This window comes from Taurulus bubalis (genome assembly GCF_910589615.1).
Source record: "Taurulus bubalis genome assembly, chromosome: 2".
In the NCBI taxonomy this organism is placed as follows: Eukaryota; Metazoa; Chordata; class Actinopteri; order Perciformes; family Cottidae; genus Taurulus; species Taurulus bubalis.
Window position 1 is genome coordinate 28,922,093 of NC_136590.1, and position 18,699 is coordinate 28,940,791.

At 39.9% G+C, this 18,699-nt stretch overlaps 2 protein-coding genes across 2 annotated transcripts in view; one reads left to right on the forward strand and one right to left on the reverse strand.

Annotated features, from left to right (window-relative positions):
• The window catches only part of stk10 (serine/threonine kinase 10), a gene marked incomplete at its 5' end in the record, with an annotated part of 40,925 nt that extends 37,320 nt beyond the window's left edge, over window positions 1–3,605 (forward strand). The window contains 3 exons of the mRNA XM_079237367.1: window positions 2–127; window positions 283–396; window positions 1,807–3,605. Coding sequence (XP_079093493.1) covers window positions 2–127; window positions 283–396; window positions 1,807–1,947 — 381 coding nt within the window. The 3' untranslated portion in view covers window positions 1,948–3,605. The remainder of the gene's footprint in view (window position 1; window positions 128–282; window positions 397–1,806) is intronic.
• A 633-nt stretch (window positions 3,606–4,238) lies between these two features.
• The window catches only part of sh3pxd2b (SH3 and PX domains 2B), a 38,317-nt gene continuing 23,856 nt past the window's right edge, over window positions 4,239–18,699 (reverse strand). Inside the window, exons 6-13 of the mRNA XM_079214109.1 lie at window positions 13,970–13,995; window positions 11,853–11,984; window positions 11,256–11,357; window positions 8,409–8,526; window positions 8,045–8,253; window positions 7,892–7,938; window positions 7,656–7,781; window positions 4,239–7,508 (exon numbers count right to left, since the gene is read on the reverse strand). Coding sequence (XP_079070235.1) covers window positions 5,970–7,508; window positions 7,656–7,781; window positions 7,892–7,938; window positions 8,045–8,253; window positions 8,409–8,526; window positions 11,256–11,357; window positions 11,853–11,984; window positions 13,970–13,995 — 2,299 coding nt within the window. The 3' untranslated portion in view covers window positions 4,239–5,969. The remainder of the gene's footprint in view (window positions 7,509–7,655; window positions 7,782–7,891; window positions 7,939–8,044; window positions 8,254–8,408; window positions 8,527–11,255; window positions 11,358–11,852; window positions 11,985–13,969; window positions 13,996–18,699) is intronic.

Sequence of the window (18,699 nt, forward strand, 5' to 3'; positions counted from 1 at the left end):
GTTTTCTCTGCAGGAGGAGAGACGGCAGAAGGCAGAGAGGCTTCATCAGCAGCAGAAGCATGAGCAACAGATGAGAGAGATGATCGGCCAGTGTGACAGCAATATCAGAGAGCTGCAGCAGCTACAGGTGAATGAGGGGCAACACTTTCTCATCTTTGACACTAGACCTTTTGGTTTGTTTCACAACTCCCATCAAAGTTTGCCCAGTCTGTAGAATGTGCTGCGATAAATGACCACAATAATTGCCTGCAATTGTTAACGAGAGCTTGTTTTGTGCTTCAGAATGAAAAGTGTCACCTGTTAGTTGAGAATGAGACTCAGAGACTCAAGAACTTGGATGAACAACACAACCAGCTGCTGAAGGACTGGAGGGATCAGCTGAAACCCAGAAAGATGGTACTAGTCTCATGTCATAATGTTATTCAAATGTGTTATTTGCATGATTCTAACATGCATAACTGCACTATTTATGCAAGTGATATGTTATGTTTAACACAAAAATATAAATGTACATCATACATGTAATGAAGTTCTTGTGACGTACCAGATAGTCTTGTGTTACTTTCTACTGGTGAGAATGTAGTGGGAAGTTTTATCTACAAATGTATATATAAAAACAAATATAATAATAATATAATACAACTAATCCTAGTTACACAAATAGTTAATAATAATAATAATAATAGTGCTCACTTGTTTTCTTGGCGAGTCTTGGATGAGAATAACAACGCCATTTGAGCATGCATTGTGCATCTTATTTTGGGGTAATCTGTACAAAAACAACCATTTATGGTTTTACCGAGGGGTGGTTACTAGGGATGGGTATCGTTTGGGTTTTTTCCGATACCGGTGCTAAACCGATACTTTTAAAACGATACCGGTGCCTGAACCGATACTTTTTTATTGCCAAGGCAATTTTTTTTCTTCAAATTGAACAATATTATTAACTGTTTAAAGTATACTATAGATATAAATAAATAAGTACATACAAAACACACTTCAAACTACAGCTTCAAACCTTTTAACTTCAAACTATAAAAATATATATTTAAAAAAAGAACAGACACCAGTCCAATCAGGGGGCCTGATGGGACCGTGTGCAACAGAACTCAGACACTGTTGGATTCTACAAACTGCTGCTTTACTGGACTACACGTCATCATTAATATCAACTGGAGAGATTTGTTCCATCAAGCTGAGGACGGACGTTCAAAAGCTCGTGCTCGTGTCTCCAGCGATCTCTGTGTGCGCGCGCTGTGTGTGTGTGTGTGTGAGCGCTGGAAGCCCCGCCCCCTCGAGCCCCACTCTGCATGCAGGCAGACAGTGAGCAGAGCAGCGAGTGTGCTCTGATCCGCGCTATTTTAATAATCGTTTTTAGCGTGCGGGTACCGATATGATATATGATATATCAATAACCGATATGCAAGTGGTATCAATCACCTCATCCTCTTGGCAAGAGAGTGAATAAGCATATTTTCTAAAATATGATATACCGGTAATTCCTTTTATACAACATCCTTTTTCACAAATTCCAATTTGTCTGTTTTTGTCTTTTCTTTCCCATTATATATCAGTTTTCCAAAAAATAGCCCATAACCTGACTGTAGACTGTATAGTCTACCTAGTCAACCAAATTCCATACGGATGGCATAACTCTAAGGAACACACTCTAATGGTTTATCTTGGGCTAGAATAGGAATATTCCACCTGTACAGCATTTACAAATGTAAAAAAGTTTTCCATGTAAACTTGGTCAGATAATCTCATATATATTCTGGTTTCCACCCTTCCTCTTCAACCCCCCAGGCCCTTGAAGAGGAGCTGAACCTGAAGAAAAGGGAGCAGAAGGCTTTCTTTCGGATGAGTCGGAGTTCCGATTGTCAAAACCCAAGTTCTCCCAACAAACTCTCCAAGTTTGTGCCCTACCAAGACTCGTCCACGACATAAAAACATCCTTCGGGACTTTGCACAATGTTTCCTCCCATCACACCCTCACTTGTACCCCCACAGGCCTGACAATAGCCTGCTGCCTCAGTTTTAATTTGCTTTGCCTGTGATGGCAGCATACCTATCCCTCCATTGGGTTCCTTTAATGTTTTAGTGAATATTTGTTTTTACTAATGTTCTAAGGTTTTTCTTTTGTCGTTGGTTTTTTTAATTTGTTTATTGTTGTAGTATTTGATGGATTTAAAACTCCTCATGTGCTTCACATGACTCGATTACATTACATCTGCTCCCATAGTGTTTTTAATTTCCTTTTTATGTTCAAGTTCGCTTCCTATTGCCCACCAGTGAAACATGAAGGTAATATGAAACGGTCGCGTTGAGCTGAAGATACCAAAAATAATTATTAGTCTTAATGAGTATGTATTGAAGGAAAAATAAAAAAAAATTGTGGAGAATAATTTATTTTTGCATAGCGAAGTATGTTTGTTTGTATTAGAACTGGTAATCCAGTACACAAGCACTTTTTGTTTAATTATCAGTGCCGTCTTCCAAATATTATAACCCAAAACACACCCAGAATTTGATAGTCATTTTCTTATCTTTCCTACTTTCTCTATGCCTTGGCTCATTGAACCGGTCCTGGTCCATAAATTATATAGCAGCTAATGTCTGCTTTTATTTATTTTCACTCACAAAGAACAACCATATCCAGATGTATCACTGTAAAGGCTAATTTAGATATAGTCTAATTTGTTTAACACCCTTAGTATGAAAACTGCTTATTGTGTACTGCGTTTAATATGGGGGATGGGGCTAAATCCAGATCGCAATTATTTTTTTATGATTACTTGGGAATGATTTTTTGACAGATGAGGACAGACTCATTGTTATTCACATTGTTGCTATTATGACATTTGTTCTTTGTTTTCTGTTGTAATTTTACTGTAAATTCAGTCACACTGGATGGGAACCGATGAAGCCAAAGCAAAACACTGTTGTTCTTTAAAGAACGTTGGATAGGGGATTTAAATTGAAAGAAATGTACGAAGTGTATAATTGTTTTACTGTGTGCAGTGAATGCGCTGCCTGCTAACCAAAGTGCAATATTACATGTATGTCTTTACTGAGCTTAAACTTTTTTTTTCTTAAACTTCGTCTTCCTTTGCACTGAGAGGGGGAATAATATATTTAACTCCAAAAATAGATTTAACCTTTTTGAAAAATAGCATTACTAAGAAATTGTTCAATCTTCATACTGATTAATATTTTGAAAGCAAAGATTTAATTTTTCCAATCATAATCAGATTTTATAACATAACTCTTCATATCCTTTTATGGTTCTGGATGTTAAATGTTAAACCTCAACTTTGCAGCTGAGGAACTTGTTGTCTTGTTGGATGAGAGAGTGTTTTTTTTGCTGTGCAAATTTCCATTGAACCAGGTCAATAATCGGGTACAGCTTTATCTTTCTCTTCTTCTCATACGCTATCTCAAAGGTATTTAAATTTGTTGTAAAAATTATCTTTTTTGCCATGTTTAATGGCTCCACGTATGCCTTCCTCTGTGCCTCAGTTTACATGATATAGTTTGTTTGGAGGGGTTGTGAGTGTGAATGAAGCTGTAACAGAAGCAACCACTGTTGTAAATTACTCAATAAAGGCAGATTTTTTTTAATTAGTGTGCAGGCTCTTTTTAATAGTATTGGCAGTAACACAATCAGCACGGACATTCTGAAAGTGAAGGACGACAGTCATTAAAACGTAATCATAAATGCCACAAAAAGTCTTTGAAATTATATGGCATACTATTCTTAGTATATTATGCAATGACAATATTCATGGTAATGTGATAGTACACTATCTCAAGTGTAGTATTAAAGTCTAGTAATGGTAAAAAATAGAATCATTTCACAATTTCATAGACAGGTAAAAGTAAAGCTTATTATTTTTCTCAATTATTCTACATCTTGGGTTTACATTTATGCTTACCAGCTGGCAGTCTCCTTTCTATTCACGTTTTCCCCCAAACTGTCACGCAGTGGACAAGTGTGAAATTAAAGGGAGGATGTGAAGATGAAAACAAAACAAGGACCCACTTGCTATACAACAAAGGTATGTAGTGCTGCTAATCAAAACCTCTGCAGGGTACAAGGAATATGAAAACTATTGATTGGCGCAATACGACTAAATGCTTAACCAGTTTTCACTTTAAAACAGTAAGCGATCAAGATACATTCCAACAGTAGACAAATGTTCTGCAGATATTTAAAATCAGACACAGTATGGCAGGTGTACTGAAAAATCTGAAACTTTTATTGACTTAAGGAAAAGGAGCTTCAATGTAATGAAAAATACAGAGTAAAAAAGTAAATAAGACTACAATACTGAAATGACACCATCAACCCATACATTTGCCTTACACTGTACTGAACCTTCCTGCCTTTTGTCCTCATAAAATAATCCTCAATACATTTTCTTCTTCTTTCTAGTCGGTAACATGCCATCTTGTTTTGTATGAAACATGGGTGGAAGGTGGAATAACATTATAGCAACTAGAAGCAGTGTTACAGCTTGTAGCCTTGTCTGATTGTATTTTTTTTTCCCAATGTTGCCTTTTCATTTAGTGAACCTAACAAATCATTTAAGTGACTTTTTTTAATCTCTTGACAGAAAAAGAAACCAAAACTACACAACCCTCTGTTTTACCTCCAATTTACAAATCCCATTAACCAACCAACCAAATGAATTATTGTCTCTTTCTTCCTCTAACCCCCTCATCAGTACAGTGTAAAAGACCTGACAGATGGACCATCAAAGAAAAAGTGACAACAGCTACGATATGCTTCTCATTTCTGTACAATACAAAATGACCATGCTTGAGACCAGTCAAACATTAATGTAAAACATTATTATTATTTTTTTACAATTATCATACTTTGCTGTTATTTGAGCACCAAACTTCGGTTTAGAACAGACTGTACACATACAAGACTGTACGTCATTGCACAAATCACTGTAGACCATCAATTTCTTATTTCTTAGGTCAGACATCCGGTACCGATATGCAAAAGTCACATTTCATGCTTATTATTTGTGTGTGAGATAGTGTTATCACACATTGTTGTGTGATAACATGATAATGTTAAAATACATGTCAGTTTGGATGTTCCAGCCTCATCTTTACATTGGTGGATAATTGTTAGAGTATAAAAAAAATACATGGCAAATTAAATGTATAACTACGAAATACAATGCACTGTTGCATTCTTCCCCTTCCTTCAGCATGTGCAAACCTTCGAATGATCTCTAATGAAATGACGGAAAAAGTGCACAACATGAATTATGCAGTCAATGAAGAAAAGCAATATAATAGCACAACAACTAAATACGCATGTCTCTCGTACAAAACTCTTTTACTTGGCACAGACATCTCTAGTAATTACTAATAGCACTTGAAAGCTCATATGTAGTCATTGAACCCCCCCTGTGAGTTCATGTGCAGTCTTTGTCCACTGCTAGATTGAACATCTAGTGTTTTCTCCTGTGATATGGAGAGGACTCCAACAAGGACTGTATCTACAGTTGCATACAGTATATTAAGCACATTGGCACTTTGCATATAATATAGAGGCACCGTATCATAGAAGGCATGGCTGGAGATACACTTGTGGCTGTTCTAGCGACTAGCTTAAGTTATGGCAAGACTGACAAGCTGCGACTAGCATATGGCAACGAAAGGAAAGCACTTTGTTTATTTTTTTAAATCTCAATTAACATTAAAAAAAGAAACGTAAACATCACAATACTCAACAAGGTCTTGTGTTATTGCTGGTTCAGTTTAGGTAGAATATTCTTATCAAAATGCAACATAACAAAAATGTGTCATTAAAAAAAAAAAAAAAAAAGTACCTTTAAATTAAAAGAAAATGCTATTTAGCTACAAAGTAGTGATATTTTGTTAATTTAAATCTTTCTTTTGTTTATTTTTTTTCATTTGTGGACACTCTGAAGAGCACATCCCCACTAAGGTTTCTTGCTCAGGTAATTTGAGGGAATCCAGCTCTCAACTTCTTGTCCTACATTCTTACAGAACCACCAGCCACTGCTGTTTTTTTCCTTCACCTCAAACACTGTGCCCACTTTGAAGCTGGATGTTTGGTCATCCCCTTCAAAGTCTGCCACAGCTAAATACAGATCATCCTTGCTGTGCTCCATGAGTAAAGGTGGAAGCTTGTCCTTGGGCGGGCCGGGCTTCTCACTCTTCAACTGGGGCTTGGGAGGAACTGGGACTTTATTCATTTTGGGCTCTTCTTTCTCTTTGTTTGCAGGTGCCTGAACAAACCCTTTGGGTTTCGGGGGAGGGGGTCTGCTGAGTTGAGTTGGTGGGCCCCTGGAAATGTCCAGGATATCTTTTAGAGCAGGTGGAGGTTTCAACTCTGTCGGGCTGGATGGGTCAGTCTTCTTTGGAGGAGGAGGTCTCCTTGGAGCCATGGTGGGGGGTCTCTGTGGCGGTTCTTTGTGGGGAGGCACTGCTGGTTTTGCAGAGGGTGGTGAGCTCTCGTGACTATGACCATTCATGTGTTTTGGGGGGAGTTTTGGCTCGTCAAAGTGCTTACCATTGTTGAGAGTAGGGATATGGATGGGGGGAGAGCTCGGAGGTGCACTGGGGTGGGAACCATTTACTGAGGTGTCATTTTGATGGTTTACCTCAGCTGACATGGAGCTTGGATCTGCAGGTTTCGGCGGCCTCAGCTTGCTTCTTAGGTTGGTGATGTCTAGTTTGTTCTCTGCCGGAGTATCTGGCTTGGCAGCTGGGACTGGTTTAGGCCGGATCATTGGCTTTGGCTTCATAAACACTGCTGGGCCAGCTGCCTCTGGTTTCTCCTCATGCGCTTCTGATTTGGGTTTTGGTGGCTGTTTAGGTACAGGTTTCAGATTAAACTTCTTCACCTCTTTGGCAGAGATCTTGTGGCCACATTCAAGACCCATCTCATTCCGAAGGTGAAGAACTTTGCTCTTATCTTCTTTCTTGGTCTCTGGTGGTTTGTCCTGTTTGAAGGGGGCTGCTTTGGGTGTAACCAGCGGCATGATGACCCCAGGAGCTGGGGGTTTTGGAGGCAAAGGTTTGGAATGATCAGCCCTTGGTTTCTCAGATACCTCAAATTCAAAGCTCTTATTAATGGACTCCCTTCGAGGTGGAAGAGCTGGTTTCTCCTCGACTGGAGGGGCTGTTGGAGCTGGAGGTAGAGACCCAGGGATAGTAGGGGGCCCCTTGTTGACACTGGACTTCCAATCTCTCAGCTTAGGCCGGATACAGGAGTCAAGGGCTGCGTTTGGCTCATCCGGTAAAGGTTTTGACCAGCTGTCATCTGTCCCTGAAACATTTGAAGAGCCACCATCTTCCAGTCTCAGCTTCTCCATCTCATTGGGCAGAGGGGCAAGGAAATTAGGTCGCAGGGCATTACTGGTCTTCTTGTACTTGTCAATAAAGGTGGCAGGGGCCCAGCCCTCTTTGTCATCTATTTGGATGTACCACCAACCACCATTATTCTTCTCAATCACCTGGTAGGTAAAAAAAGGGAGTAATTTAATCAAATGTTACAACGATAGAATTTATGAAAAATGAAAAGACAATGTATGTTTTTTTCAAACCAAAATGTTTCACTACAGTCTTTATTTTAATACAACTTTAGGAAATGCCTGACCCACCTCAACTTTGACTCCGGCTTGGAAGCTAATACCATCGGGGATGGTGGTCTGGAAGTCTGATATGGTGTAGAACTCCTCCTCAACTTGAGGAGGAATAGGCGGCTTGGGTAGGTTTGTACCACGTGGCTGTGAGAATGAGAATATGAGAGGCACACATAACGGTTAAAAACTGAGCAATTCTCAAACGCAACAGAAATCAACACTGTGTCACATAGAGATATAAAAAGGTAATTTACAATGGTAAGATCTCTGCGTGGAGGAGGTCTGTGTCTTGCTCCAACTTCTGTTGAGGGATACGACAGTAATTAATCAATCATTTTATTGTACAACTCAACAAAATATATAAGGAGCAAAAGACAGTTCATTCTATTTTGAAATTCACTTCTTACTTTTGTTGTCAGAAAAAAACGAGAGTCTGTTTTCTTTTTGGCTGTTGTCTCGGTTCTCTTTAGCTGCATTGTTTTGCTGGTTCTGTTTAGAGAACCCATCTAGATCATTGGTACTGGCATGAGCAGCAGCGCCTGCCGACTGCTTCTGGCCCTGGATGTCAGTCTTCTTCAGGTAGGAGGCTGGGGCCCAGCCCTCACGGCCCTGGTATCTGAGTGGAGGAGAGAAGTACAATCACTGGGTTCAGGTGAGAACACTACCTACAAAGTCCCCTTCTGTACTATGAAATCCGTCAGTTAAGTATTTATTTTCCTCATTACTATCTAAGATCTGATGGTTTTGATATTTACTTGTGATTTGTTTTACCTGATCTTCCACCAGCCCTCCAGGTTCTTCTGAATCACCTCTACAACCATGCCTCTCTCAAGGTCGATCTCATCCTCGTCCCTGGCCGAGTATGGGTAAATCACTGAATACTGCTCTTCTGGAGTCAAATAAAGAAAATATTGTTAGATAAAAGAATACAGGGTAGTACAAATTAAAGTGAATGTAGAGTAATGGCATAGGAGACAAAAGCACACATTGGCACACTTGGATTACAAGCGCTTGTAGTGTTTCAAACTGCACATTTCTAAAGTGTGGTGTTGCATTTATGAAATAGTTTAAACTTGTTTTTACGGTATGCAGTGAAAATGTCTGTAAACCTTTAAAGGAAAAGGTTCAAATTCCTTTCCCCATCATAACATTCTCCTTATGTAACTTAGGATGGCATACTCTAACTGATTCAGAAGTGCATCGGCTTCCTATTAGCGAACTGATTTCAATGAGGCAGGTTCGAGCAGCATCTTGTGGAGTGAGAAGGTGTGAGACACAGACATGTGCAACACACAAACAAACATGTTAACCACAAACAGGACAAAACAAACTTGCTACTGTGCTAGAAAATGTAATTTATACTATTATTATTAGCTTTACTATTATTACATATTATATATATTGCATGTACAAATATGGATCTTTCAAGTGTTTAATGCTGCTACATCAATTGTAATACTTTATGTTATGTATTTGCATCAGACATTAGTTCACCATCCACGTTGCATGCAAGGATTTATTTTACATGCTTGGATCTCTCATGCAACAAACATTTCATACATACACATGTACACACAAACATGCATACAGTTGTGTGTGCACGTACACACACACACACACACACACACACACACACACACACACACACACACACACACACACACACACACACACACACACACACACACACACACACACACACATTGAGAAAAGAGGGAGAAGAAAGGCATGCGCTCCACCTTGCCCAAAGCCTGTGCTGAATAGATCCCCTAAAGTTCTTCGACGACCCAAGTGCCTTGGCAGTGACCAGAACCTCCGAGGCACTGACATCCCAGCACAGTAAGTGAGGAAAATAGGAAGTGAACATTACATATTCCATCTGGAGGATGTTTTTTAATCCTAAATAAAAGGCAGTAGTAGTCGGCCTATTAAAACTCAGACCACCACTTGATGCTGTTTTTCTCCATTTGCTGATAAGTAATCCCCCTTGATCCGTGCACATTTTCTGTTTTATTTCTTTTTCTTATTATTTTTTCTTATTATAGTGTTACAGGTTCCACCCATGCTAAATGGACTACTTGGATCCCCATCCCAATTTCAAACCTTTGTTTGTGATACCACTGTAACATGCTACTGCTACAGAATGGAGCTTTATGTATTTACTTATTCTTTAAATAGTAGGACCACATAGTTCAAGGTTAATTAGGATCTGTCGGATGATGTTGGCATCCTTCATTGTCTTGGGACTATGTAATTAAATCTCTCATTACTGGAAGACTTGCTACCTAGTATAGGGACACCTTGACTATATTTGAGTCTGTACTTGCACAATTGCTAATTCATTTGCTTCATGCCAGAGGAATTGTATGTCAAATATGAGTGACTCTCTAATTGCAGGGATCAGGGATCGACCTGCCCAACGAAGACAGGGAATCCAGCGCATGTCCACTTTTAAACCATATAGTTCTGAGCCTGGCCAAGACTTGAGATATGGTCTGTCATTTAAATATTGGCTGGCTACCCGTCTTCGCTTAGTAGGGCTGCTACCATGTGCTGCACTGTCATTACAGCATATTACAGTGTTATTCTTTTAACCTCTACATTTCATGGAATCTCACTCGTATTTATGCCAGCTATAGCCATTTATTTAAAAGTTTAATTTACTTACTGTATATTAATGAACAGTCTGTGGTATTAATTGGTGCTCGATAATTGAGATATTTAAACACATTTGGAATGCTGTTCTTCAGGTAAACTATTATATTCATGAGTTTAAGGTCTCACTTGCTAGTTTCAAGTCTTCTTCAATACAGCATGCTTATTTTGTAAATGATGGTCCCATTTAGAGTAAAATAGAGTTGTGTGTGTTCGGGTTTCTGAGTTGTACATGTTTTTGTCATATAACTTTTACCCTTTCACGGTGTGTTTTTCAGTTCATAAAAGTTAATTGTTACATTTGTTTTGACTAAAATCGTCTTGATCAGTGTTCAGTTGCAATAAGCTCCACCCTGTCACTTCCGGTTGCAAAGAAACTAAATGCCAAATATCCGAACTTGAGGTTTCTAAACCGTAGTCCACATTCCAGTTGGTGAGGTCATGGTGACTAAGTCTGCTTCTTATATAAAGTTTGTGACTATAACTTGCACTGAAAAACACACACACACACACACACACACACACACACACACACACACACACACACACACACACACACACACACACACACACACACACACACACACACACACACACATCATCATAGACCACAAAAGAAGCAATTTTCACATGTGATCCCTCGATCTGCACATCATCAAAATTTGACAACTTCTTCTACTTCTTTTATGTATTCTGAATGTCTGGTATGGGCTACAGGGGTCAAATGGTGCATCTCAAATGACATGGCACTACACGTGGAGTGTGTCGCTCTTTAGAAGTAGACAAAAAGGGAATAGCACAAAACAGTTTTGTAAAAATTGCATGAAAGTACAGTTTAACTACTAACTCTTTATTGAAATGGTAAGACATAACATACACATACAGTTGGTTTAAGAGTAAATGCTATATTGCCTCCTGACATCTTACAATTTGAAAAGCACCAAGGTGGAAAAATCGTTGTACCTTCTTCCCCTGGAAGAGAAAAGTCATCGGGGTCATCCTGAGCCTCCAGGCAGGTGGCAGGGACCCAGCCCTGAGCATCTTCTGCGCTAACAAACCACCACCCTAAATGAGACGAATGTTTCCATTAAAATCCACTTTCCAGAAAATTGGCAATAGAAAACTAAATGAAAATTAATGCACAATTCCATCCACTACTTTTGTGCAAATATGAGGAGTTTGGCGCATTGAGATAAACACGTGGTGGCTCTAGTTCTCCAGTCTGGAGCCATTAAACCATTGCAGACGAAGAAGCGCAACTAGATGATGAAATTAATTGAACGCCAGTCAAAGCTCAAACAATGGAGAAGCGCGAGGGAAAACACAATGGAATTATGGTATTTCACAGATGAGGATTGAAACGTTCCTATATTCAGAATCAATACATGAAATGAACATAAATTCCAGATATAAGAAAGTTCCAATTTCCTCATCGGTCTACACAACATCAACTTTGTGGTCAAAGGCACCACAGCTGTCAACTGAAGCGTTCAGTGTTCCTACTATACAAAATATACAAAGCAATGAAAATTAAAAGAGTATATGTTTTATAGAACTTACCAGACTCATTTTTCTCAATGACCTCCACCACCTGACCCACATGCAGGCTGACCTCGGAGCTCTCCTGCTTCTCGTAGTCTGTCACTGCCACATACTGGTCGAGGAGGAGAGGGTCTGCTGAGGTGGAATCTCCTATTAAAGGAAACGAATCAGAACACGAGCTCATTTAGCTCTTTTGTCCTATCTGCGCCATTGTTAGACAGGCTGAAGATGAAATCTCAATAATGTAAAAAGCCTCTACTCATTTTCATCTGCTCCTCAATGAGGATCTTTGGTAATATTTGTTAATGGGATTATTACATTAATGCCCATGAACATGGAATCCTAAAATTGCATCTGCTTTGAGATATTGACCTTTAAAATGGCTTGGATCTCACTGACTGAAGCAAATGTGACCTTTTAAAACGTCAGATTGCATACTCACTTAAAGGGAACTTTAGTGAAAAGCCAAAACAGCCAAAATGCCCAAGTCATTTTTTGCCAAGAATAATTCCATGGTCAAAATATGAGCAAAAACTTCTGAATAAAATGTTGAAGTGAGAGGCGTATCTAGAGCATGGAGATTCACCCTGACATGATGAAGAGGAGGGAGCGCTCGTGATTGGTGAGTGGGCGTGAGGGAAAGTGAGAGGAATAATAGGAGATTTAGAGATGGGAGTGAAAGGTATGGATTTAGTGGCAAGGGTTACGTCAATCATCATGGCTGTGACTTCCACACAGAAACAAACCAGCACCGCTAAGACCCGCCACCAATGTTAGCACTGAGGAATCCATGTTAAGTATTAACATCTATGTGAGGGCTCACAATGCAACCAGTAGCGCACGTGTATATATATCACTACGGCTCATTTCTCTTGCTTTGTGTACTTTAAAAACAGACACAGAGACATAGACAGAAAGTGTTTAAAATCTGAAGAGTAGAGATGTCTTTCCATAAAACTTTAGAACTGGAATCAACACCAGTATCAGGTTAGGTTTAATCTTAAGCAAATAACCACAGTTAACTCAAATATGAGCAAAATACTTTGGGCATATGAATTAACAAATTGGATGAAAAGAATACGTCATATATACAGTATATGATGTACATAAATCAATTCATGCCAACAACAAATCGCTACGCAAGTTTAGACTAGTTTTGTGGCGACTCAGGTTTAAATCACTATATTATAATAATAATAATAATAATAATAATATGAATTTCCTAATACACAAAAGGCTCTTTGGTTTAAACTATTTACATCTAACTCAAACAGTGACAATGCTTTTCCTATAGGGCTCTGCACTGAAGATGTATTTACATGACCTCGATCTCATGACTTTGCCTAATGCTGAAATGCATTACGTAAAATCACTCTCATGCAGGCACACACCTACAATTATCTTTTTTTCTGCGCCCCAACTCTACATACTTAAATACAACCAAGAAATGAGCCAAACAGGAAGATGATGAAGATCATCACCAATGTAGTATTGTCGCTTTCCTGAACCAATGCAAGCCCCAAACCCTCAGAGCCACATCCCACCTGCCCAGGCCAGGGGAGGACCGGGAGGGGGATCAGGCCACTAGCAATCTGCTGGGTAACACACACACAGCACAACCAAGGGTTCACTACCTCGCTTTAGGAAAGTAGTCGCTCGCTCCACAACCCCTAATGGAAAGGAAAACAACTTAAGAATATTCGATGAATGTAGAAAGAGAGCAAAAATATGAAAAGAAACAGTAAAACGAAGGCAAACATGGTTTCTATAATAGTTAACTCTGAGAAAACCTTCAAGTCATGTGAGTATAGACAGGAATGTGTCTATGTTATTAAACCAGAACATTTGGGCTGATGGAATCCATTTCTTTTCTCTTTTTGTTTTACCTGTGCAGAAATCTGTGACCACTAGATGGAGACAATGTCATATTCATTACTACAGATGACTTGGAGGAGGCTTGTATTTGTAATAGAAAGAGGTCATGGAAATTGGAGTCCCATAGAAGCAGTGAAACTACAAAGTACCGATTCTATTTCACCTCTACACTTTTGTTTTCAAAGACAAAATAACACACCACAGCCAATGCCACCTAACTCCATTTGAATATGAAATACTCAAATAAAGCAGTGTCTTACCTGCTTTCTTCTTTCCAATGGGTTCTCTGTTGAAGAGAGGAAATCATCACGTTATACCAGGAAATATCTAAGGAGTTTGCAGAGCTAAGGAGACATTCCTGACATACAGTTAATATCATCAATATGCACATACTAAATCACTTCACCTCATGGATGTCACGATGTCTTACAACATTCAAAAAGATAAGACTGGATTATAGAATATCTCCCATTACTTTTACAGTGATTAATTTTCCTTTCATACATACTTTGTAGGGATTGTCTTGTATAAAGAAAGGAATGGTTCATCATTGTGTTCCAAACGGTTTGGTTTTTGTATTTATTCCTTTACTTCATTATACTACTGATAGTAGCATCTCTGTTGCTCATGCTTTCAGTTATAGTTATCAACTTTGTGTGGCAAACAGCCCCTAGTTAAATCAACTTTAAATGGATTTAATTTTATCATATTTTGAATTGTTTAATTAGTGTTTTGGCGCCACAGAACAACACCTATAACACGTATTACTACACGATTTAACTATAAATTATAACATTATTGTTCCCAGTTAGAGCTATAAATATGCCACACATGCAAAAAGGATCTGTCTCTCTGCCTCTCTCTCCTATGCAGGCCCATGTGAATAACACATCTCTATAGCTGATCTCTGAACTTGAGTCTAACGTTAAATTCAATAATCTGCTGTGTCTGGTTTGGACACTAGCCAGATAAATAAGCCATCACTCCACAACAGCAGTCAAGGAGCGGATTCAATGTCCAGATGCCCCGAAAAGTCACTGGTGGCCAATGCTTACTCTTCGTTATCTAAATATTACTCTACTAATATTACTTAGTGGCCTTGCATCACCTTCTTTTTTCCATCTCACATCTTCCATGTCTACTTAACTCCCTCCTTCATCTTCCTTGGCCACTACAGTCTGTTCCTTTTCTCTGCATCAACATGAATACTCTGAGCCACAAAAAGCATTGGTCGATCGGCAGAGCTGTTAATTGCAGAGGCTTAAGTCTCAACAAATCTATACGTGCCCATTAATGTACTATAAAAAGAAATCCCTGGTCGGACCAACAACATCAGTACCAATGATCTGGTTCTGAACAGAGGTGAAACCAGGGTCACTGATCTGGATCCTAGGCCTAATAGGATTATTTTACTGTAACTAGTTTAGAATATCAAATCAAATCTCACACTCATACGTTACTCTTAGGCTAGTTATGACAAAAACAACTTAAATTTCAACTTTCATGGGAACACTACAGACAAACAGATTGATTAATATGGTGGCCACATGATGGGAGAACCAATACAAAACGGCAGGGGAGTCGTGAGAACACACTTCACAGGTTCGTTGTTACAGAAACGAGGTGACGTGACATATTTCTAACCTTCTTCTACATGAGATCATGTGGACATATTCGCTTCTGATCTACACCTGGAGCCAAACCTGACAAACATATGTGTACCACAGGAAAACATACAATATTGATTTGAAGGGCAAATGATCCCTCCTCTCATAATCCCCTTCCCTCTTCCCCTACTCCTCATTGCCTCATCTCCTTCTGTCCTTGTTGTATATTATGCTCTCCTCTTCTCTTTTTCCATCCACCGTCTAATTAAAATGTTTCCCCTATGATCTCCTCTACTTTCCCACTCCTTGCAACGACACTTCCTCTCTTCAACAGACTCCTTCCCCTTCTCACCCATCTAATCTGGAGCTGCTCTCCTCTGGCTTCCTGTAAGATCGAGAATCATATTTACAATCCTTCTCCTTACCTATAAAGCCTTAATTGGTGATGCACTATCATATCTTAAGGACCTTATAGTGCCATATTACCCCACGAGAGCATTACGCTCACTGAATGCAGGGTTACTTGTGGTTCCCAGAGTGTTAAAAAGTAGGTTGGGGGCTAGAGCTTTCAGTTATCGGGCTCCTCTTCTGTGGAATCAGCTTCCACTTTCAGTTCGGGGGGCAGGCACAGTCACCTCATTTAAGAGTAGACTTAAGACTTTCCTCTTTGATGGCGCATATAGTTAGGGCTATTTCAGGCTTATATTTAGGGCTGGCTCAGGTTTGCCCTGGTCCAGCCCCTAGATATGCTGCTATAGGCCTAGACTGCTGGGGGACATTTTAGGATACACTGAGCTCCTCCTTTCCTTCTCTTCCTCTTTTTGCTCCTCCTCGCCTCCTCTTCACCTCTTCTTTCTCTCCTTCTGGATAAATGATTGTCTCTTCAATGCATATTACTAACTCTACTTTCTTTTTCCATGGATTCGTGGCTGCCTGGAACCAGGGGGAGGACCGCGGTCCCCCTGGCCCTGCTGATACAACCATGGCCCTGCTGATGCAACTGGCCTGGAGCCGTCCTGCCAGCTGCCATGGCCCTGCTTTCTCCTCCCACTGCCCCTGGGATGCCCCTCCTCTCTACCTCCTTCTGCTTAATGGGTCATGGCTATCTGGATCATGGACCATGCATACTACTCATTATATGAATAATTTCTGTCACATTCATTGAATGTGCTGTAACTCCGTTACGTTATTCATTCTGGCCACATGACATCTATTGCTTCTGTCCATCCGGGGAGAGGGATCCTCCTCTGTTGCTCTCCGTCAGGTTTCTTCCACTTTTTTTCCCTGTGAAAGGGTTTTTACTATCTTTTTGGGGGAGTTTTTCCTGATCCGATGTGAGGTCCCGGGACAGGGATGTCATGTGTACAGATTGTAAAGCCCTCCGAGGCAAACTTGTATTTGTGATGTTGGGCTATACAAAATAAACTGAATTGAATTAATCTGGTTATCTGACCCTCTCCTCTTTACATTTAAGTAATCCTCTTCCAGTCCTCCTCCCTTTTACTCTCCTCTTATTTAGCCGCTCTTATGGAGAAAGTCTAAGACGCTCTCAGTGCAGTAGATTTATAGGCCACGATAAATCTTCTCCCACAGCGGCTGCTGTGTCTGTACACCAGCCCCACTGTCAGTCAGCCAAGCAACAGGCTGCACTAGCAGAAAGCAGTAATCTAATTTCAATAAAGACAAACCAAGGTCTTTCCTATATTCAAACGCCTCGAGCAAATGCTCCCTCGCTTTCCTACCTCTCCCAGCACATGCTTACCAAGGAGGTAAGTGTCCTTTGCAACCTCCTCTGGTTTTAATCAGACAACTAGAGAGTTCTTCTTAGCGGTGCATACTGACTGGATGTGCAAATAACATTGCCTTTGCACTGTTTTATAATACAAGTGGTGGAAGAAGTCAAATATGTTACTGAAGTAATATTAGCACAGTCCATAAAGTAAAACAACGTAATTAAGAAAGAAAGTTACATAGGGGTATAGTTTTCACACTAGTAAACATGTTGGGATCAGAGAAACATCTCAATTATGATGCTATCATCACACGTCTGAGCAATACAGCGACCTGAAACCGCCTGACTGCAACTGACTACACACACTTTAAAAGTGACATGATATCCATCCACATTAGAGATGACAATATGGCAGGCTGGTGCAAGCGCCCCACCTCATATTCAATCCCCATAACAGCAACGTGTCCTGTTAATTGTCCTTGAGCAAGAACCCCCAGCTGCTCACTCAGTGTAAGTACACTCCTGATAGACGTTACCTAATTATCAAGAATATTAATGGGAATATTGTGCTGCTTTCCACAAGCTGTGTTGATAATTACATTTCACAAGGTCATGTGCTTTACTTTACGAGAATAAAAGATTTAAAATGTGCGCATGTGAAGCCATAATGTGTAGAATTTAAAGATTTGCGCTGCAGTATCAAAACTAAAGAGTGAGTGTGTATTTTGGGGTATGGAGTTTATCCATGCTTTCAAATGAAAACATTATGTATATTTGAAAATGGCAGCGCCGTACTGAAGTCGATAGATTTTTGAATGTGGTATTGTTCAGTCTGGTTCCACAATGCAACAATAAGTGGATACTTGATGCAACAGCAACTCAAAAGAACATTCAATTAAGTAATACTTAGTTATAAGTAAAACAATTTGCTCCTAGTAGTCGTAGTACAACATGCTGAAATTTGTTGAATTATTCTACAGTAACAGGGTATTGGTGCACAATAATGTTATGTTCAAATTATCAGTGCTGTATAGTATTTTAGTATTACGTTTGTGAAACTGATTGATAGTCTCTCACTTCAATGACGTGCAGATTTTGCAACCAAGTCTAACAAATTGAAACCCCCCGTTGTCTTCACATGCTGCCTTGCTGCTGGCCACACATGGACTCCCGCCATGTATCACAGGACGCATCAACTCAATTTCCTGCCGACTGAGGCAACTTCGCCTCAACTTAATGCCCGGTGCCGCACATCGGTACGTGATGACAGACGAATGGCTAATGACTTGGCTGACACACGTTGGAGTAAAAATATAACTATCTCCTGGGTCAAAATGTGAGACCAACATTATGGCGTCTATGAAACCAGCCACCCGTACCCTCCACTGCCCTGAAGGTGCTGGTGACCTTACTAACAACTCATCTGTAACTGTGGCTCGCGTGTGAAGTTATCTGCGTGTCACCGTGTGTGTGTGTGTGTGTGTGTGTTTGTGTGTGTGTGTAGGTCCCAGGCATTTATTGCTCGCTGGTGTCTTTTTTGGCACATAGTAACTGTCAGCGCTGCATATGACACTAATGCATTGACTGAGATTTACAAGAGTCAACAGAGCAGGTCTACATGTCTTCAGAGCAACTGTGCAGCCTCAGCTTG